General features: G+C 38.9%; 1 protein-coding gene across 1 annotated transcript in view; it reads right to left on the minus strand.

The window, feature by feature from the left end:
• The window catches only part of LOC140236048 (soluble guanylate cyclase gcy-31-like), a 78,353-nt gene extending 55,881 nt beyond the window's left edge, over positions 1-22,472 (minus strand). Inside the window, exon 1 of the mRNA XM_072316023.1 lies at positions 21,788-22,472. Within this exon, the coding sequence (XP_072172124.1) occupies positions 21,788-22,472 (685 nt within the window). The remainder of the gene's footprint in view (positions 1-21,787) is intronic.
• Between the last annotated feature and the right edge of the window lie 1,127 nt (positions 22,473-23,599).

A 23,599-nucleotide genomic window follows, 5' to 3' on the forward strand; every position in this document is an offset into this window, starting at 1 on the left:
AAGAGTATTTACAACCACATACAATTCATCTAATTGTCAGTTCAGTTTTATTTATGCATCTTATTTTTTTATTCTATGTAACATAATCCAACAAAGGGCCTGTATAACAATGATTTTTACGATGTGCTCATTACGATGCGGAAGAATGGGGGAGGGTAACGAAACGCTTCCATACACTGGGGGAGGGGGGACGAAATTACGTTCTTGCGCGATTGAATAAGAGATTTCTAGCGGGGAACCCATAGGCGATAAAAAAACCTTGTTTCACGTAGAGTTATATATGTGAACATTTCGTATCTATTGTTCAATATGTCATCTCAAAGTAGCGATTCCAAAATACAACAACGTTGCGTGCCTGTGTCATACCTTGACTGGCTTTGAGAAAACAACAAAGAGCTAAGAAAGAAGTTCTAAAACTTTCCTCCGGTACGAAGTCTGCGCAAGTCACTGAGACTGAGCTCGTAAACTTCATGCACACACAAAAGACATTATCTGTCACCGAAAGATTCTTCCTTGATGGATTTATCAAGTTTGTCAGTTCTGAAAGGTTGCGCAACACTTTGCTGCGGATTGAATTTCACTCTAATTGCTTTTAGCACACCGTAAGGAATTCAACATTTCATATAGACTAGCACGCCATAAGACACTTTCTGCAAATTGCTCCATAAATTCTACATTCGAATGTGACGGAATATCGGGAAAAGGTGATAAAGTACCATTACGCCAACACTCGTTTCAGTGTCGTGCTCTGGTGAACAGCTGATGCTCAGCCTGTAATACTGTACAGTAGGACATTGTAGTTATAGTCTTGCAGTCGATAAAGTGTAGGCCTACGTCATCAGTGCACGCACACACAGCGCTCATCCCCTGTCTTGATCTGTGCAAGGTTGCTATTACCTGAAAAGTGTGTCGAGCTGATCGGTGTTGTGTACAATATGACAGCTACTCACTTGTAAGAGGATTAAAAACAAAATAAGCTCTCCGTGTGTAATAGGACAACAGCGGCCGCACTCAAAACTACAGTGTTCCACATACTTGTATTCGCGTAAGAAGCATCACATTTGGCCCTTAATAACTATCACACTACATAGACACATTTTACTTGAGTATTTCATACAAAAGCAGGTATTCTGAATACATTTCATCCAGGGGTCAAACTATATAGAGCAAACACGATTTCACTGGCATTCTAATACGCCATTTCAGTTTGAGTCGGCATTGGTACGCCCATTCAGAACCATTCACCTAATCCTACAAATGTTAATTGAGCAGCAGTTAGAGTTTCTAGTATCACTTAATACAGGGCAAGACGTTCAAGGAACGCCATACTACTAACTAGTACAAAATGAGATAATCTCTTCTTGACACAAAACGTCTTTACTGGACGGGATGAAAGTAAGAAGGTGGATTTAAATGGAGGAGGCTGGGGTTTGAGGACAGAGGCTTTGGCGCTAAGCTGGGGTTTGACCCTAACGATTGTAATCAATACCTATAGTCACTGCTTGCATCTCGCGAGGTTTAGTTTCAGCACAAATAGGCAAGATGATATCGATACCTCAGCGCGCGCTTCCACCCGTTGGGGGTTGAACGTGATACACGTCAGGTAGATTGTGTGCTCATTTTTTATGCATTGCACCGTGTGAAGTTTCGAACCAACGCTTTACAGTGGGCATCTTTCTAGCCTCTTACTTAACATAGCCCGTGTATGCCTTATGACAGCACTAGGTGTATTATATCTACGGATGATGTGAAACTATCGACAGAAGAAACAAATCATTTGATTGATACACATTGCGTAATACCTTGACATCATTACTTATGAAACAATCTAGCTGCGACGACCAGACGACACCATGATTTCAAATGTGACAAAAAAAAACCCCTAAAACTTCAACCAACAAGATATTCCTAAAACAATATCCTTTTCCCACGCAATAGACGGAAGCAGTGTAAGTGCAGTACAGCGAAAGCGTAATCCAAAGCTAACCGTCATTGTTGTCAGAGCATAAATCAAAGTAACCGCGGAAGGGGGTTGCAACGAAATCTTGGTGACCGCACCTTGAAATAAGCCTGGTCTGCCTAATGCTGGTAGGTTATCATGGCGTCTTTATTTCACAACAATGACACTTGAAAATGTCATGACGAGTTGGGAAAAAATAACAACAAACGTCTGGAAAGAAGCCCAGCGATAAACTTCATGGAATATACTACAAGCTTGACTTTGCCTTTAAGCCATTGAGGATCACTTGCACTTTCCGTGTATCACTACGGCACGGTGACGTCACAACCTTATCTGATGACAGACCTTTCGGAGATTGGTCGATGCGATCACATAATCAATCCAGCTTTATACATTCAAGGAATAGTCTACATTGCAGTCTGAAGAAAAAAAAAATGGAGATCACATAACTGCAAATTAAAGAGTTGCGATTACCATGCGTACAAACAATAATTACTATAATATTCTTATTTGCCATAAACGCTTTTCTATTTTTCTACCATTCACAGCTTTTAATAATATTAATAATAATAATAAATATCATTTATAAAAAAAAAAGCGCTTATTACAATGTATAAGCATCATGGCTACACGATTAAACACAAACACATTTCGCAAAAAAGGTCCTATCATGCAATACGAAAAAAAACAACAACAACAATGTATCGTAGATATTTGCGTCGTTGCACTTTTTCTGATTGTTCAACTTCTGCACTGTCGTAGTTGCTTCTTATCTTACAATAAAATTATTATGACAGGGCATTTGGTGACAGGGCATTTTTGTACGCTGCACCAAAATTATGGAATAATCTCCCTTTGTTTGTAAGACAAGCAGTCACAATTAATGAGTTTAAGGCCAGGTTAAAAAGTCATCTCTTGAAGCAGTGTACATTCTGTTTGAATTTCTTGGATGCATGTCATTTTGTAATGCGCAGTTGAGTATATCATTATAGTAGCTGCGCAATATAAATGTCCTTTTATTATTATTATTATTTTTATACTCGGCGATGAAAAGAAAAAGTGATAAAATCATTGTGCGTCAATGATGTGGAAAGTGCAAGTGATTCGCAATATCCCGTCTAGATTTCATTTCGTTTGTATGTCTTATAGGAGGTGTATGGGGATGTGAACTCGGTATGTAGCATGATGTTTTCATCAAGAGTGATCCTAGCCTCGCTTCCACTCGTTTGTTGCTAATATTTTGCCTAATTCTATTACGCCAGTTTCACTCTGCCATTTTGTCTGCTGTAGTAAATGCGCGAGAAAATGACACATATTACTCAAACATAAGGTTCCAAGGTAGGTATAGGCACGCTATGAGTGATTCTTGTACATGTAAGCTAAAATGCAGAGGGTAATTTTTGAGTGTTCATGTCACGCCTTCAACCAGGCGTGCCATAATATTGACTTTAATGGAGGAGGGGGGGGGGGGAAGAATGGAAGGGACGCCATCCGTAGGGAGTGATATATATACATGTCTTAACCAGGTCACGGCAAACTGCAGGTTCCAGCATTGCCGGGGTAGGAGGCGGGGGGGGGGGGGTGAAAGTGTATGGATTCATCATCCACGCTTATTAACCGCAGCGATGTTTCTGAATACAAAGAAAAATTTATCGATATTGGAAAGGACCATTTAAGAAAAATGGGGCCGTCATTGCATTCCTAGACATTAAAAAAAAGTTACTCTCCCTCGTCTCATACAGAAGGTTCACATGAACTATGCATTGCCTCGTGTAGTAGAATCGTGACCATGCATACAGTATTCGATCAGACTGCTTAAACAAGAAGACGAAGCCAGAAGGGTACATGTACTACATTATATTATGGTGACGTCATCTCATCGAAGACGAGCATTTCACCCACATTTCCTGGAATTTAATCTGCTAGCCCGTGTTCAGCAACAGCCACGACAGCAGTATGTCAACAGACGATTTTTCTTAATGCAAAGACATAGACATTCAATATATTTACATGCCTACAAACAAGCAAACAAAAGAACACACACACACACGCAAGCAGAAATATCTACTCAAATCTTGCCAATCACGTTGTCATCGTAGTTGTTCTTTTCTCTCGGACAATGTAAAGAATACATTACAATTTTCTCCCAGTACCGAAAAATATATCAGAAAAGAACAGACGATACACACTTACATGTACAAACAAACGCGCACGAGAATACACATAGTTCATCATCTTCATGACTACGCGATTAATTTTTCCCCCATATCCATTAAGATATAGAACGAAATAATCTACAGACACATGCGGTGACATACAAACAGCAAAGAGAAAATCCTTCATGCGCACGAGAATACACATAGTTCATCATCTTCATGACTACGCGATTAATTTTTCCCCCATATCCATTAAGATATAGAACGAAATAATCTACAGACACATGCGGTGACATACAAACAGCAAAGAGAAAATCCTTCATGCGCAGTGAAAACGTTCAGAAATTTATTGATAAGCCTACAGCTTAAATTCGCTATGTTTCTAAATAAATGCACCTTACTGGAAAAAATGTGAAGGCAGAAAGAGTTTATGTATCTATAATCAATAATCGCATTCCAAAACGAAAACATGAAGCAAAGATCTTCTTTGAACACACTGATAAGTACTCAACCATTATTCTACTACTACAGAAAAATACAACAACAACAAAACAACCAACACTCAAAAACAGGTAGGAAATAATTATTGCAGAAAAAAAAAAATCTAGAACAATAATATTTTCATGCCAAACGCTGTCAAAGTTTGAGAGATTTTTTGGAGCTGTGCGAGAATTCTCGAAGACCTATTCAACGATGACTGCTAGCAGGAAAAAGATATTGACGATGAGCAACTTCAAATGAAGTGTAAATTTTCAAATTAACGTACGGAACAGGTCAATCAAAACAATCAACCAAGTATGAAATTCAGAAACAATTCAATGACTTCCCTTTGAATACCTAATAATCCACTGAGTGTCAGATATAGAATCAAATTTTTGCTTTTCAAGACTTTTCGAGCGCTTGTTTGTTTTTAATTTGTCTCGTTCTTCTTTGTTCTTGTTTATGCTACGGCTGATGCATTCCGCTTCTCCTCGAGAAGTATTGAATAGAGAACTTGAAGTAGAGGGGGTGGGGGAATGGGGTGGGGGAGCTAGGAAAGGGAGCGCTAGACAGACAGAAATAGGTCTTCGTCGAACAACATTTTCTCCCTTGCCAAGAATCGTTTAATAATCAATCGGGCATGGCAACATTCTTCCCTCATGTTGGCTAGCAGTAAATCACCCGGAATCCCAGGGCTTGCCAATGGCCCTCATGGCGTTTGTTCCAGCTACTTCGCTGTAACCTATAAAAAGTAATTCTCTCTCAATCATTGCAGGATAAGACGCTGAATTGAAAGGAAATTAAAGTCAGAGTGGCGTGGTGTGAAGTGTAATGAAATAGAAATGAAAAGGTATCTTTGCGAGAGAGGTGGGTGAGGGTGAGTGTGTGTCTGTGTCTGTGTGTTCGGACATCCTGACAATATTTGTCTCTTTTCAGTTAAAGGAATTGTTTGACATCACTAACAGTTGCTAAAGCCATGGCCTCATCTTAGTTGATAATGATAGAATCCCACTAAATATAATTATTTTATTGGCCCAGTCACTCAACCAAGCTAAAGTGCAACAGTTTCTCTAATTCAACAGCCACAACGCAAGGTATAGTACCATTAGATTTTGTGGATTCGATTGAGATAAAGATTTTGTGAAACCCTCACGGAAGCAAATTTTGCAGGTTTGTATTAGCTGCTCACAAGGAAAAAGCTAAAGGCAGATATGCCAACCTTTGAACCGTTCGAACATTCAAAATGTCTCGATTATGTACTCATAATCCCGGTAGTATTATGATCTGCCCCTATTTTTAGGCAGACCCAATACGTCGGGATTCATATACGACCTGACAGGTCTCAAGTACACCTGTTTTGCTCAGGCTTGTTTTCTCCCTCTCTCCTTCCGTTTTTTTTTTTTTTTTTTGAGTGTGTGTGTTTTGTTTTGTTTTTAATTCTAAAGTTTGTCTGTCAGTAGTTATGCGAAATGTGGGATAATGCGTGAAACTTACTATATCACAACAAATCCGCGCGTCAGACAGTATAACTATACGCGAAAATAGGTATACCCTCCGAACACTTTTATTCAATATCATGCAAACAAAGTGATCGATCCTTTTTGATCAACAGTGCACCCATCACTAAAGGAAGAAGGTATCAGTTCTAATTCCTTCCCAGCCATCAGACTACGGGGTGAAGAAGGGGAGTTAAGGGTGGGGGGTACACACGCCGTTGTACCTGGATCTTCTTCAATCTACCTCTAATGTTTATAACGTTAGGCTCTGCAAATAAAGCTTGGAGGGGGCTTATTTTCTCTCTCTTTTCCTTTTGGTTTGGTTCAGTTTTATCTTGTTTTCACAAAATGCCTTTGTAAGTACTCGCTGAAAAGGAGTTCATTGTCGCTGATTTCGTTTGGCAGACTCCGGGGAAGCAACTTTATGCCGATGCAGACACGGCGGCCGGCTTTTTAACAAGAAGAAGTACAGACAAAATGACGAGGTTTAAAGGAGGTATAAGAAGAGAGCGATAGAGGAAAGAATGCACATGAGGGAAAAGTGATGAACAGTTTTATGGTAAAAGAAAAACAAACGGTGATGATGACGATCAATCAAACTCATCATCATTCTATACAGTGAAAATGAAATAAAAAAATAAGAAATAATGATCTTAGCATTATAAGAACTGGATAGCAGACAAGGCTGACAATGAAGTACAGATTGTTATGAAGCAGAATACGAGTATATGAAATAAAAGACAGACGTTAAACCTGTGACCATGCACATTTCATATTTTCACGAAATTATTTATAATACCTGTGTAACCCATCAGTATCACCCGAAACCGCCCGTCCGCTTTTTGATAGTTTTGTGCTTTACCGTTTTATTGCTTTCATATAGAATACATAATTACGTAATTTGAAAGAGGTCAGCGGTCAACAAAAGTATGTCAGAATTACTTCCGTGACACACCAGTCTCTTGGTAAAGTCTTAATAGGCCTTCAAATAAACATAACTTATATTAGACAAAAATAAACATGCAGTGAGCTATTTCATAATTTAGAAAGTTGTCAAAATAAGAGCAATATTGCTGTACCTTCTGGGGAACAATAGGCCATCATGTACGCAATCTTCTGTTGCTAAACGGGTATCACGTCATGTGTAGTGTTTTACCCAAATGACCAATTAGCCTTCACTATGTCACATCACTGTACATGGGGTAGATAAATCCTTAATAAGATTACTTTGAACCTTCAGCCTCCTATGTGACTGATTTGTTTGCATTTTGTGTCTTTCGTAACTAAAAGCAGTCTGTTAAAGCAGCAGGATATCAAATTGAATAAGAAACTACATATCATTATGCAAGTTATTCTTTCTCTAGGTTAATTTCGTGTGCTTTTCCAGTGGCATCTAACAATGTCTAATAACAGATTGCATATCTGGATTTTTGTTGAATTTCTTGTTGTTGATGTTGCTTGAGTTTTTGTTTGGTGGTTCAGGTTACGTTTCTTTTCTATTTTCCTTTTCTTCACCAATCCACCCTTGAACATGATAATATTGCCACTTATTGGACGCCCTTGCGATGCTGACGGCCAGGCGGCAAAAATGACGGCAGCGTCCGTGCTTTATTGCTTGGAAATGTAACCTGTCTAGGATTGATTCTAGGCCGTGGAAAACATCGTGGAAGGGATTTGCGGATCTGATGGTTAAAATATAAATGCACCAACAACAAAAAATCCGCATCGTCGCGAATGTGACCCCTTTTCTAAAGTTACATCCACAACAGCTAAATTGCCGTAGGCGGAGAAAAGCTTGGCTATCATATTATTCCTTCAACCACTGCTATGTGAAATTCTTCCTTGTATTCATGTATTAGGCCTATTTGTATTATATACGTAGTAGCCTTTATGCCTGCTTCAGAAACGCATCTTTAAGATGAACATCAATTTCCCATCCTCATGGTCGCTGATGAAGAATGCGAGTATTTTGTAAACCTGTTTATTGTTTTGTTTTCTTGAGTGCGATTCGCCGGTAGGATTGATAGTTCCACATAAACACATACATATAAATAGATAGATAGATGGATAGATAGATAGATAGATAGATAGATAGATAGATAGATAGATAGATAGATAGATAGATAGTGACAGATAGAGAGGAAGAGAAAGAAAGAAGGGGAGAGGGAAACAGAAAGTTTCCGGATACAGTATACTACGGTATTACAGACTGGCCTGTTGACAACTGGTTATCATCGCAGCGCACTCAAATCTGCGCTCGGTTGCTATAGAGTATAAATCTTGTGCAAAGTTTCAAAGTTTTCAGTGGATTCTAATGTCGAATCTTTCTTGCCGTCAAAAATGTGTATCAGATAGCTGTTATAATACCAAAGGAATAATCAACCGCATAAAATGAAGAAAAATATAGTCCCCGAAAACAAATTATCCGAGTTGTGTGAATGGAAAAATGATTACTAGTTTACTGCGCAAGAAATTGTGATTGCCAGAATGGTGTCGGCGTTTGCCTTGTCTATTGCTTGCACATTTATGCGCTTAGTGTCTGCTCTTGCAAGAAATTGAGGCATTACCTCATTTTCTCCATTCAGGTCGACTAAAACTACACTCGACCTGTGCTGACATAGTTCTCTTCCAGCTGCACGACTTGCAAACATTATGGCGGGCAATATAATCTTAGGTTGCCCTGCCTGTCTACATTAGATGTAAACGTCATTCTGCCTGAGCTTAATTCACCATGTGCCAAAAATAGCATATCATCATGTTCTCGATGTTAACACAGCGTTCTAACTTTTAAAGAAGGTTCATGTCTTCAGGAAAAGAGATGCAAATAACCCAAACATAACGAGCCCCGTAAGGACCGCTGGGTGTGTGTGTGTAGCCGAGGAGGCGGCGGCTCTCGCGGTTCGGATAACTTGCCGTAATTTGACTGCAGACGTACAGCGCACGTTCGCCACCTGCAGAATGCACACACTAATTCTGGCCGGTTGTCAGATCCTTTGACTCAATCCCACGTCTAAAGACAAGGCTTTTACGCCACTGAATACAGACATCACTGAATACAGACATCTTGTATTCTCCTTGCCACTGTATGACATCATAACGAGCACCGCACGGCTTCTGCCAAACCGTTATAGGTTCTGACACGCAATCGCAACATCCAAATGACGCATTACATCATTTCGGCACACGGGACTCGTTACCATGGCACCAGCCAATTTGACATTCTTCAACGTCTAAATGTTAGTAAATAGTTTTCCTTCGTTCTCTCCTCATCTCTCCTGTCGGACATCAGCATTTCTCACAAGTAGGAAAACAATAAGAACTCCAGAAGAAATGAATAAATCGGTCAATGAATTGGCATAACTGTTAACCTAATGTTTGCATGCAGGGTGTTTCCAAAGAGCGACATCAATATTATTGGAGATGATGATTAGCGGGGCGGGGAGAGAGTGGGACATAGCTCGATTTTTAACAAGAAGTGTTTTATACAATATAATAATAATAATAATAATAATAATAATAATAATAATAATAATAATAATAATAATAATAATAATAATAATAATAATGATAATAATAATAATAATAATAATAATAATAATAATAATAATAATAATAATAATAATAATAATGATAATAATAATAATAATAATAATAAGCAACAGTTGATGAACCTAGTTTTAATCATCGTTTACACGCTTCTACTCTTTGATTGATTCAAACATTATATAATGACTTTATCTAATTGACTTTGTGTTCCATTTATGATGACAAAAGAAATGCAGAGATCATTCAATCAATCCAACGTATTATCGACTATCCCGATTTGATTTCTAACACTCCGAGGTCATATTCTCTCAGAAAAAGGTTGACAAAATACCACAACACCATAACATCGTCGTCCTGACACCATGCTTTACAGTATTTGCAACGTGTGACGAAGATTAGTATCGAAGAAACTGTCGCTATCTCATATTTTAGCACGTCTTTTTTGCTGTATTGCTGTTGGGGCATTTTGTAATCATGTGTTATCTGTAGGGCCTACTTAAGTGAGAGGTTTTGGTGGAAAAACAAACATCCAAGTAATTGTTGAAATCTCACCCACACCTTCAACAGAAAATCGACACGAAGAAGAAAAAAGTGTATGATAGCTAGTATGAGGTAAAAATATATGATGTAAAATTGATGCTGCCTTCTACAATACTATTACCATCACTTCTGCTATTTCTATACACCAACCATCACTACTACTACCGATACTACTGCTATTCCTACTACTGCTAGTACTATATCACTATAGGGGCCTACTACTACTTTTTTTGTTCTTCTCAGCTTCATTTCCTGGTCCCTCTTTGTCTTCACAACCTCGTTCACGTTTTCTTCCTAGTCAGTTCAATTCAATTGAATTCAATCCAGTTCATTTCCGTGTGATATATCGACAGAGCACAATACAAAGACATAAAAATCATTAAGATGATTTGTATATTTGTAGATATAATTGGTAACTAATAACATAATTATTCCCCAGTCCTTCCTACTTTCTACTCAGTAATTACTGATTCCGCATGTCAGGGCAAGGAGGTGCTCGCCTACTATCTCCTTTGTCAAAGACATACACTGCCTTCCTACCGAGGGACTACTGTGTAATACCTCCATGCTTCCACCGAGTGATAGCGCAACAAGCTTTGCAGTCGAGTTGGCGGAGTTAAAGCCCAAGGGAGCGTGGCGCCCTAGCTCCGAGATACGTAAATCACGTACACTGCACAATCATACTTAAGACCTAATGTGACATCACACCTCGGGGATCACTTTTCCCCGTTAACTGACGTTTGTAAGCAAGGCAAGGATATGCCAGCAGCAACATGTCATATTCTTTTTAATCAAAATATTTCATATTCTGCTGAGACATCAACAAGTGCAAAAGCCCATTGCGAGATTAATGTCGAACGAGTTGCAGACCCATGTTGGCAATACTTCACATTCTAGTTACCATAGCAATTTACTGCATAACCTTATCTTTATATGTTTAACAACCCCATCCCCCTCAAGTTGTTGATTGTTCGCTCAATTCTTCAGCTGCATTGAAGAAAAAAATAGTTCACCTTGGGGACATGTACACATGATAGGTCACGGGTTTCACAATCACATCTGTCGTATATCAAATTCCTCTTCTTCCAACCGCCGTGAGATGTTTCTAGCTCTCGTGGAGCGATGTTGTCAAGGGAAAAAAGAAGCAAACACGCTGTCTACGCTAAAAACTCTCAGGTGTCAAATACGGCTACTGTAATAGGCTGAGACGGATTTAAGGTCCTAGGGCTGAAAGCTATAACATTTTACTGTATTTTACTGTCTAGGAATAAAGATACCTCTACTGTCAGACCTATTCAAGTGCAATGCCACGCGGCGTCAAAATGAAATAAAATCGAACAACTACATCAACAGATGTCTCATACAAATAGGGAACAGACCTAGAAAGCTTTAAGGTTGCACGTGATTACTTCTAGAGGTGAAAAGGTTGGAACTCCTAATACTGTATGATATATATACATAATAATGTATGTTCGGATTCGTTTTTCAGATAAAAAGTGTAATATGTAACTTCGTCGTCACCTCAGCAACATGTTCAAACCAAGTTGAAACTTCTTTTACCTTAAATCCGTTTCATTTGATATACGGTAGTGGGAATTTTCCATAAATCAACTTGAACCTGGAGTAGTATTGCACTATGATAAAAAAAAAAAATCCTGGGGCAAGAAAGAAAGAATGTCTCGGAAAAAAAATAGCTCTGTCCTTGGACTTCGCATCACGTCTGGCCTCGGAACCAGATGAGCATTCTGCTTTGGGGGATAGGCGACGAATCGAAGCAAGAAAATCTAAAGTAATATAAGCAGTTTCATATCAAATTTGAATGACGGAGTACATGCGCAAAGATCGATATTATATTGAATGTCACTATCGTCATTTCTAACCTTTTACCTCATTGGTATATCCCTTCCGTTATTTTACGTATCATGCTTATGCAAAACAAGTAGAAATGTAGTTCTTAATAATTATCATCATTCTAATTTCTGTCGCAATACTAATATCATTGATTAGTTGCATCAAGAAACTGGAAAACAAACTCACTGTTCCGACGTTTCCAGTTTCTTGATTCAATTAATTATTGATCTTGTACTTCGATTGGATGAATGAGAAGAATTTACATCAGACTAATATAATTGTTATTGTACTATAATCAAAATTATTAAAATCGGTATTATGATGACAAAGATTACCATTGTTATTACTTTTATCATCATATTTAAAAAGTAATGATTTTCATATCATTGCTATGATCATCTTTATTATGATCATCATGTTCCATCATAATTATGTAATATCAATGCTCTTCGTAATCGTCATCATTAGTATAGATATTTATATTAAGAGATAAAATCTCTGTTGTTTTAATTTATGCACTTTTATCTTTTTTATTGTCGCAAGCTGCATTACAAGCAGTCGTAATCATCAAGATAAAAGAAACGAAATTCATTCATTTCCGGCGAAGGAAAGAAAGCCGTAATGACTTCCTAAGAATCAAGAGCAGGTCGGTCTCAATGGAGAGATTGTAATGCAGTATTATGACGTGTTTGAGAAGCTTGATGTATTATGGGTTTTATAGTGAAACCTCTCTGGACTACCGCCACCACCAACAACAAAGGATAAAAGAATAAGTCGAAATTACACGTAATTCTCAATTCTCGAGGAGTAAGTGTCTGACAGACTGTAGGAATGATGGATTCAACTCGTGGGATCTCACACATCATTGAAGAGGCGTCATCTTGCGGGCTGGAATTCCATGCACTGACTCTTTTCTTTAACGTGGTCATTCCTCAAGCAAGCAACGAAGCATATTTAATTATTTTTCAGAATTTATCATTATGGGTTTCACTTGGTTTCGTTCTCATTCTTCATTCTATTTTATATTATCTGAACGCTTGGGATATGTTGGAAAAACAACAGCCACAACACGGGAATGCTAGTATTGATAGTATTGTGTCGTAGAGGAAGGTGCTATTAGTATTATCATTATTTATTTGGCAATTCAACATACAATAAAAGCGGATACAGAATACAAACAGAAAATCGTATTACATGATATAAAGATTGTGGTGATTCCAGGTGCCAGGGGAGGAAAAGGCAAACTTAATCACAATCTTTTTTAAGATTTGAAATAATATTATCCAGCTGGTTACGTACAGACGCACAGGCCAACATGCACGAAGACTTAACTCGTGTAAACATAATGGGAAAAGAGGAATGGATTTTTGGTGTGCTGCTGCCTGACTTTGCTATATCTAACAAGTCTAATGATTGCAGTTGTACATCTTGCACACCAATTGTAATGCCACTGAGTAACCACGACCTACTTTTGTGCTAAAACTAACAAAATCATTTGCGCATGTTCGAAGAACATTCGTGGATATTGTGAACCATTTTCTCTTATTAGTATTATTATCATTATCATCATCATCATTGCTACCACCATTATTATCATTTCATTATAACGATTATTATTGGATCTATGTCATGTACAGTAAATGGATATATTACATATAGGCTATATTATTTGATTTAAAAATATGACCTTTTTTTCTATGTGGAGTATATAAGACAAACTACATTGTAATTTTGATACAAGAATGGAAATGCGAAGGCTCGGCCTTATTCACATTGGCAAGAACACACTTCCAGAAATGCTAATCATATCAACTGGTTGATGTTATGGTCTGGCGCACTGACAATTAATCAAAGGAAGGTATCATAATTAGATCAGCTGGACTCTTACTAACTTATCGGGCGAAACATAATTTGATTACGCCCTCTTATGTTGACTATCATCTCTCTATGATAATGGTGTCCACGGGAACTGCTCAAATTGACCCTGCGTGCAGACGACAAACCATAGGGGACGCATCAGCACAGAAGGCCGCCAAAATGACAATTTCTCGCGACAAGCCAAGGGCACCGCGGCAGTTATCAAATTCCCCGCAGACACATCGATGATATTGACTTCTGTCGAATTGGTCAGGGCGTATTAAACCATTTGAATTGTTTTCGGCGTCTTCGGAATGCAGCGTGTGCTTTTAAAGCCCTGTATTGCAAATACCTCCGGGATGTTCAAATTGACTTTCGTTTTTGGTTTTGTGCTGTTTCACGGCAACAAAGTGTGAACACGGGTCAAGTTGTTTGGTATTGAAGCGGCGCATAGCGAGAGGCCGTCAAATTAGTTTCTTAATCCTTGAACGAAAACTAATCCATACCTTTTCTCATCTCGGTATCATTTTGAATAGCCTGGAAAAAGAGGAGAGATATTAATGTATAATTCATGGTATATCCCATCCAACTCATTACTCATCAAAACAGAACACGTGGACTGCCACGTGTTCAAGTAATGGCTTTTAGTGGAAGTACTTCTGCATGATTCTATTCATTAATTTCATTTCATTTCATTTCATTTCATTGGCATTTCCAACAAAATTATATGATATTTCCATATACAAGTGAAATCAATGTAGCTCATTTTTTTTTACAATAATACAAAACATATATATATATATATATATATATATATATATATATATATATATAAAGATATACATATTTTAAGGAAATGCAAGGCAAACTGAAACTGAATCTTATCAATTCCTTAATTGTTTGATAATTTGGTAATACAATATGAATTTTATTAATGGAATTCGTAATTACATTTATTTTCTTTCTTCGAATCAGGAACATTGTAATCCGTATATTGACGTTTTCTATGATATTACTGAAAGAAATTCGATTTATGTATGAAATTTTGTTGAGGAAAATAAAATCAAACAAACAAATATCTGACTCTTTGAAGTCACTGGACTGCAATGACAAAAGGAAGACAGGGTCTAAGCCTCTGATTCGTATTCCTTTCTGTCACTATGTATTCTTTATGCGACTTTTTCAAAGTATCAACCTACTTTGATATAGCTATCTCTGTCTCAGTTATCTTTGTCTCAGCTATATTTGTAGCTCAATACTTATAGCTATATTTGTGGCTCAGTAGCATTATGGCTCATTATAGCCTTATCGCTGGCTTTGATATTTCCATCAAAATTGGGACCACCTTTCCATTAACGTGTTCTTCAATGGTATTTTGCGGAGAACTGTGATTTTATATAAAAATTCATCAGTAGATTTTGAATAATTTCCAATTTTCCTTCTCTCTGCGTGCGCCTAAATTGGTATTTATTTGCTCATGAATTGAAGAAAAAGAGCGAGAGAGAGAGACAGAGAGACAGACAGACAGACAGACAGACATAAGAGGGAAAAGGAAAGAGAGCTGGAAACTCTGTGATTGTGGAAGATGTGAAAGTGTATCCAATACAGTCGTCGCAGTTTTATAGGGACTCGGATAAACGGGAGCGCTGCTGCACTTGGATAATTTTCCGGCAACGGCACGTTATTTTTCTCTATTTAAATGGGACGAAATCGTTGAAGAAAAAATCCATCAAAAATTTGCAAAAATTCAAAAAATTCATTTTACTCGAGACAGTTTTGTTTTTTTTCCCCACTCGGATATTCATCATTCTATAATTATCATACGAATAATATTCCTCCAAACAACAATGCGCTTTGGAAACGTTGGAAACAACTAATGAACCGTCGTGTCTCAGAACATCATTACATCAAGAAAACAAGTGGCTATGCAGAAACTATTTTTTTTTTCTGAAACACTTGCAGCTAACAATAATGTCTAGCAAGAAATATTTCATTACTATAATATTCCATTGATGCTACCTTTACATTAGTGAAAATGAGGTGCTTTTTTCGTAATTTACAATTATAAATTTCCTTTCTTACAAGCATAGTAATACAATTTATTCCAGACAGTTCCTTCATCCGAACAAGTTCTCCTGAGTCTTACTGATTAAGAAACAATGGCTGTACATAATACACCATACACTTATGCCTCTAACGTGGCAATTTACTGTGACGGAAATTGAAAAGACGTCCCTAAATCAATCCTAATACAATCATAAGAGATCGCGTGGTTAGAGGGAAATTATTTTCACCGATCAGACTAATTCCCAACACGCGAATTGATGTAAAGAACGCTTATCGCCGACGACACATTCCGGAGGAAGCTTAAAATTAAAGGCGCATTGCTAGACAGAAAGACGACACAATCGGATAGAGAAACAGACAGGGGAAAAGGGTAAAAGCGAACACTGACGACAGCGTTCACCGTATTTCAACTATCGTTTCTTGCTTTTATTTGCACTTACGAACACGATGTTATTTGCAGTCGCTGGAAAATGCTGAGCGTGAAAAAGTTTCACAAACCAAGTCAAACCAAGTCATGAGTAAAACACTTTCTGACTTTCCATTTCAGCATGATGTAGCAATAATGCAAATCATTCAAGCTCAATAACAGAACATTTGAAAAAAAAAAGAACAACAAAAAGGGAAGTACAGTCAGACTGGCAATCACTTAGGCCAACATAATTCCGCAGGCAGGTGAAACTTGTCTTACTGTCAATCAAATAGAACAAAAGTTCTGATGATGATAAAACGGTTGCCAGAGGTACAGTGAACTCCGAATTCTGTTGAGCTTAACATTTCCCAGAACTCTAGCGAGAACATTCGAACGACTGAAGCACTTCAGGCTCAACGATGGAAGATGCGAAGCGCCGAGATTATTGAACGGTCTGCCCTGCGGATAACTGGATGTGAGGGATCAACCAAATGGCTTGGTATTTCTTATCCGGTCTGGTGTAATAGCGTTTAGGGTGGGGGATTCTCATTCATAAGGGCAATAGGTTAAGTTATCCATGCGTGTGTGATATTATCCATGCACTATTATACAGATAGTGCATGCTCTATGATGCACTATACTGGATTAGAGAACGACAAATACTAAATTATCCCGAGTGCTGTTTTGTTTCACCGAGGCCGCAGGCCGAGGTGAATAGAACTGCACGAGGGATAATTTAGTATTTGGAGTTCTATAGTCCAGTACTGGTGCATCAATAGAACATGCACTAATTGTTATAGTAAATAGGTTCCTCGATCTACATGCACTTCCATAGGTCTAGGCCCTAATTTAGATCTAACAAGACTCACCGTACCGCCGGCACTGCACTTGTACGCAGAGTTAACCGCAACCTACCGTAGTTTACGTACACAGCGTGCGATACGCTAGTACAGCCGTGTATGCGTATTGCACATCACAAGAGCAGACTCGCTTATAAGCTCCTACATTCAGAGCTCTACGCGCGCATACGTTGAAATGCTTGGCCTTGTCTTACTATACGTCCCTCGGCCCTCCCTAGGCCTTGCGCGAATCTCTTCGTACATAAAGCGTAGGCACGCACTGTAAGCGTTATAGTGGCACGGTCGTGCCACTATAACAACATTTTTGCGCAATCACGTGATGCTATCCAACCAATCACAACGCAAATTTTACTCTACCTATTTACTATAATGTTATATTGTGTATGTCGTGCAATATCTGTTTCCCACCCATCTGACATCATGCCACGAGTACTTCCACTTTAAAGGACAAGTTCACCTTCATAAACGTAAGGATTGAGAAAATGCAGCAATATTAGTAGAACACATCATTGAAAGTTTGAGGAAAATCGGACAATCCGTTCAAAAGTTATGAATATTTGAACTTTTTGTGCAGTTACCTTTGGATGAGAAGACTACTGCAGTGTACGATGTCATATACGTGCAATATAAGGAAAATATAAAGAGAATTTCACAAAATTTCATCTTTTGAAAAAAGCACACATTCCCTTGACTGGTTACCGGTATATGTTATGGGTAATGTTATTCCCCCTGCCTTTAGAAAGAGGCAAGTCAAATGCTCTTTTATTATGCGAAAAAAAAATGAAAATATGTTGAATTTTCTTTACATTTTCTTTATACTGTTGTACTCATATGACATGCTGTAGTAGTCTCCTCGTCTAGCAGTTCCAACACAAAAATTGTAAAAATTCATAACTTTTGCATCGATTGTCCAATTTTCCTCAAACTTTCACTGATGTGTTCTACTGATATTGCTACATTCTCTCAATCCTTATGTTAATGAAGGTGAACTTGTCCTTTAACGTTTTGCAGACACTTGATCACAAAACGGGAAGTGGTACGTATCCATAGGAGGGGAAAAAGATGAACAGTAAATGCAAAAATTCGATAAAAGTGCTCTCTTCGGCGCAGCCATGTTAACTGAAGAGCGCAATATCTCCAGCTACCGTGTCTAATTTGGCACACACGTTAAACGAAAATCAATAAGATGGCGTGAGTTATTGAAGGGGTATTTTTGCATGGTAGCTGGAGCGGCGCTTTGTCAGTATCATTACCCTTGCCTTCTCAGCGGCGTCAGTTTCAACACTTAATAGACCTTACCAGATTAGTGTGCAATAAAAGATTTTTTAACACCTCTATATCTATCTCTCTATATGCTCTACATTTACTATTTACTACATTTACTACATTTACTATAATGATACACTTTTCATTTACCTATTTATGTATTCCTTTCTTCATTTGTTCACTCACTCACTGATTCATATATCAATCTACATTTCTATTTTATTTAATTCATGTGGGTTTTTTTTTTTTTTTGCATTTATCCTGTAAGGATTAACAAATAGCTTAACATATATCTATATGTATAATGCATTCATATTATCTTCATATTTTATCTCCTGCTACGTTACTCCAGCGCATTGATATTAATTTCACCATAATTATTTAGCCTGATGACCTTCTGAAATACAATGATGTAACTCCCATGAAATACACTCCCAAAGACAGGCCATTTCTGTTGTGATTCTGAAGTTCCCATTAACCTTTTATTAGAATCATCAAAATTATAGTGGGCAATTTTTAGAGTACTTGGTCAGTCTATTTGTTAAATGCAGTGTAATTTACATGACTTCCAGTTTGCTTCAAATATATTTCTAAGTTCATATATTATCATTCTTTTCTTTTTTCTTTTCAAGACAGGGCGAACGAACACGACGAAGGAAAGTAGCGGGCATTCATTTGTCAAGAGAATGAGCATGTGACCCTTCACAGCGGGCATTCCCTGAGCAGGATGTCGTGTAATAATCTCTTCTGACCCAGTTTAGCATCTGCACATCATTATAGTTTATGGCTCAAGATAGGGGGAGTCCTTTTATACTGCGACCTTTACGTGGTGGCAGATGAGTGCGTGCGCGACGCCGGTATATGGGCGCCATTTCTCTCCGTGCTGTCTTCTACGACATGACGTCACAAGATTTTTATTGATCACGTTCCGAGCAAAAGGTATACATGGCGCTGATAATTTGTGTCCACAAATACACTATGAACACACACACACACACATACACACACACACATACACACACACACACACACACACACACACACACACATACAAATACACCTCAAAAGACGCGGGTGCTATGTGGTGTAAATGAGCTGTGCATTTATAGTGGCACGCAATCCCAAATCAACAATGTAGGCATTCGTTTGTCACGCACACACTCGAGCGGCAAGTTAATTCCACCACTATTTTTTTAGTAATGTATGTGACAAAATTCATATCCAGACCAATAACTTGCTGTATTTTTGACATATCAACTAAAATGAATGTCTACCCATACCCTTGTGAAAGTTATTTGTAACTTCGTAATTTGTAATTGTCAATGTCAAGGATTATTTCCTACTCATGTCAAATTCATCAGGCAAGCTTGTAAAGCTATAATCGCGTCGAGAAGTTAGCACGGGAGAAAGACAAAGCAACAAGCTGGTTTGTGTTTGGTTTTTTGAAGTTTTGTTGTGATTGGTTTCTTTTTCTTTCTTTCTCTCTCTCTCTCTCTCTCTCTCTCTCTATCTATCTCTTTCTCTCTTTGGCGAAAGTATGAGTAAAAAATCGCATTAGCGCTAATGATTTTGCTTCCCCTCATACTAGCTTTCAGGAAAAGAAAAAGGATTTTCAACAAAAAATATGAAATGGAGGATGTGCAGTCATCTGTGAACATTCATGCATATAACAGCCGATTGAATGGAGCCGCCGACATTTGGGAAGCGATTCACTTACGTTGATTGAATTGCTCTAGGTTTGTTAACGTGTTGTCGTGGTCGTAGAGTATGAAAAGGTGGCATTCTACTTCAGTCTGAACGTTAACTCGTATCGCTTGCAAGCCGTCACTTGAGACACAAAGGGTGACCTTTGACCTATGAAATATCATTCACATGGGGATCCCGTACGCATCAAAGATGAAGCCTTCGATGCATGAATAACGCTTTTGACTCATATTTTATGAAGTCATACAGCGTGTAATGCGGTTGCCGTTGACTGTAAATGTAATAATAACCGGTGCAAAATATACATCCACCGAATCAGTCGAATATCCACAGGTTCTTTCCGTGATATCTATTCATTTTTGTGATTTCAATATTCAAAATTTAATCATCAGAAGCCCACTCAGTTCATTTCAGAAAATGTCATAACATATTCTAAGTTAATAATTAATCATTTGTGAGTGCACAAAGAACATCTTTGAAAAGTGAATATATCTTTTTTTTTGTGGGTGGGAGTTTTCAGCTTATTCACTCTAATACCGCAGTGTGATCATTCTTTTTTTCATCATTCTCCTCTAGTTTCCTGTTTCCTTGTGCCGTGTTATGATATGATTTGTTTATCGTTCAAATCAGATGTGTGATCTCCATTATAAGCAAGTTTGATCTCTCTCCATCATTTCCTTGCTGAAAATGAAACAGTAAGAAAGCAAAACACTAAGAACAATGGAACTCGTGGCAGAGCTTCTTTGGTATTCATGACATACACATTTCGTTATTCCAGAAATGGTATTCCTGCCAGTGTTATATACGTTTTGAACATGTTCAAAATTTCTTTGCTGCAAGAAGGACTGTTTGCGACAGTGGAAACTGTTTGCGAATTTGATTCCAACTATTTACGAACCCTGACGAAACTTAAAAAACTCTGAAGTTCGTCGAGTTTGCAAACATTCGCTGCTCAACGAGATACCTTCTTAAAGGGACACTTGCAGACTTGCGCGCTCTTCTGCGAAGGAAAGCCGGATTCACTTGAGAGGATTATTGGAGACAGCATCCGCGACCATTTCGGTGGAATAGTTACGTCTCCAGCCGCAGAAAACACGCTATCTTGTGATTGAGCACATTCCTGAAACCTGAAATTAGCCCCCTGTCTTTGAAACTTTAGGCCAGCGGAAAGCACATCTGCGCATAGTGTTCCTCTTACGTAGGGCCAGCTGTCAGGGTGCTGCAGTATTATTGCTCGGAAAGGGAGGGTCCTGTTGGTGTTGTCATCATGCTGGTCATATCATTTTGTTCTATCGCAAGTTTCAGCCAGTTGTTGGTGTACTATGTATGCTTCTTCATTTCAACCCATAGCTAACCACCACCACCACCACCACCAACAACAACAACAAAGAAAATGCAAAAGGAAATACAAGCTAAGTTAACAAATCACATGAACTCCAATTAGCCAATAAACGACGCGTATTGAACACCACAATAGGTGAAACCTGAAAAAAAAAATTAGGAGATACAATCTCAGTTAAGAAATCACGTGACCCCCAATTAGCCAATGGGTGACGCGTATTGAACACCTCAATAAGTGAAGACTATGCACTTACCTGTGTTTGTTATCCTCATGTCCTTGTCGAAGACAATATGAAAGGGAAAGACGTCGAAGAACAAATTGGCCCTGAGTTGCGCATGTCCGTTCATCGACCCAGAGAGCCTCGTCCTTGCACTAAACTCCTTATTGTCAAACTTTAAGAGAAACTTCACGTACAGTGTGTCCTTGCTTGCTTGCCTCTCCTCCAACACTTCCACCTTCACGTCACGGTTGTAGAACTGCTTGGCCACCTGTTTCAGCTGGCCCTTCACGTAGTGGGTGTACCCCTGTCGCTTCGTCCGGTAGTGCAGGGTCAGACCGTTCACGCTCTCGTCGGTGCAGAAGAAACTCGGCGGCTTCATCTTCGGGTAGCTGAAGCGGAGGTACTCGTGCAGGTTGTCGAGACCGTTGAGGAAGTCGCGGAGGCTGCGACCCAGCACGCGCAGCATGCTATCGTAGTCGTACTTCTTGAGGAAGAGGACGAACTGGACGCCCGTCTCGTCCATGAACTTGTTCTTCTCGTAGCCCGTGATGTCGTGCACGGCCTGCGCAAGGCGCGGGATGATCTTCTCGCTATACATCCTGTGGGTGACGAAGGTGTACTCATGCACCCGGGAACGGTCTCGGATCTTGAGCCAGGCGGCCTCCCCGAACTTCTCCTTGATGAACTCGCACACGCTCTCGATAAGTAGTCCGTACATGGTAGCATTCCTCGAGAGCGGCCACACGTTCAGAAATAGGCCTCAATGGCTTAGACGCTGCTCCAACGTGGGTTAGGAACGTCCATATCGTCTGATTTCACGCGCATCTGTATCGGGTTGGAAAATAGAATGAAACAAAATCAGAAGAAATGAATGGTACTATACAGACGACATGTCACGAGTCGAGAGCGAAAGTAGCACTCCTAAATCCTTTTGTCTGAAACGCAGACACGGAAGTGCAGCTGAACATGCTGCAGCAATTTGGGTAGAAATAATGAACTTTGATTGACTCGCACTTCAGATGAAAGCGGATGTTGGAATCAACACACACGGACCTCATGACCGGGAACCCAAAAACATTGTACTTGAACATCACTGGTACGACAACGTTTGACAGGGACCACTACACCATCTGTCTGTTTGTTTGTGTGTGTGTTTGTGTGTGTGTGGTAGTTCAATCTATATGTGTTAGTTAACCAGGGACCATGCTAGCGACGCCTATACTTACTGTCCTCTGTAGGAGACAACGGCTTGCAGAGAAACCAGGCTAATGGTACGAAGTAATAAAGGGAGGAAGAAGACTCAATACAAGCAGACAAGGTTATGCAAACCGAACATCTGGGTCGGGAGCGTTACCGAACAATGATTGCTGAACTTTTGCTCGCATGTAGTTTTGTGCACTGCAGGTTGTAAGGAAGAGTTACTTCGCAGTCTACTTTCCGGGTAAAAAGCATATTGTTTGCAGGAGGAACTGTGTTTAGCCTGACCTAAACTTGCACCAGGGAGGATATTTTCCTGCGGTGACCCTTGAACTTTCAGAATCCTATAAAGTCTCAACAGCTCGCGTTCACCAAAACAAACAAACGAGTCGAATCCAAGTTCGACCCTGCTACGAAGTGCATGTATGATACAGCGTACACTAAATTGTATTATGATATTGTGATCAAAATCGTCTTACACATATTTGTTTCAGTGCCTGCCTCGTTCAGTGCCGTTGGTCGAGTTGGAAGCTTCAGAATTTGTGAGCATGAATTGGCCCAGTGTTTGCTACATGTACAAGCATTCCATATTTTTTCTATAATGTTCTCACTTTCCAGAGAACTTCGATGTCGGTAACTTGCCGTTTG

This window comes from Diadema setosum, chromosome 12, assembly GCF_964275005.1.
Source record: "Diadema setosum chromosome 12, eeDiaSeto1, whole genome shotgun sequence".
Lineage (NCBI taxonomy): Eukaryota > Metazoa > Echinodermata > Echinoidea > Diadematoida > Diadematidae > Diadema > Diadema setosum.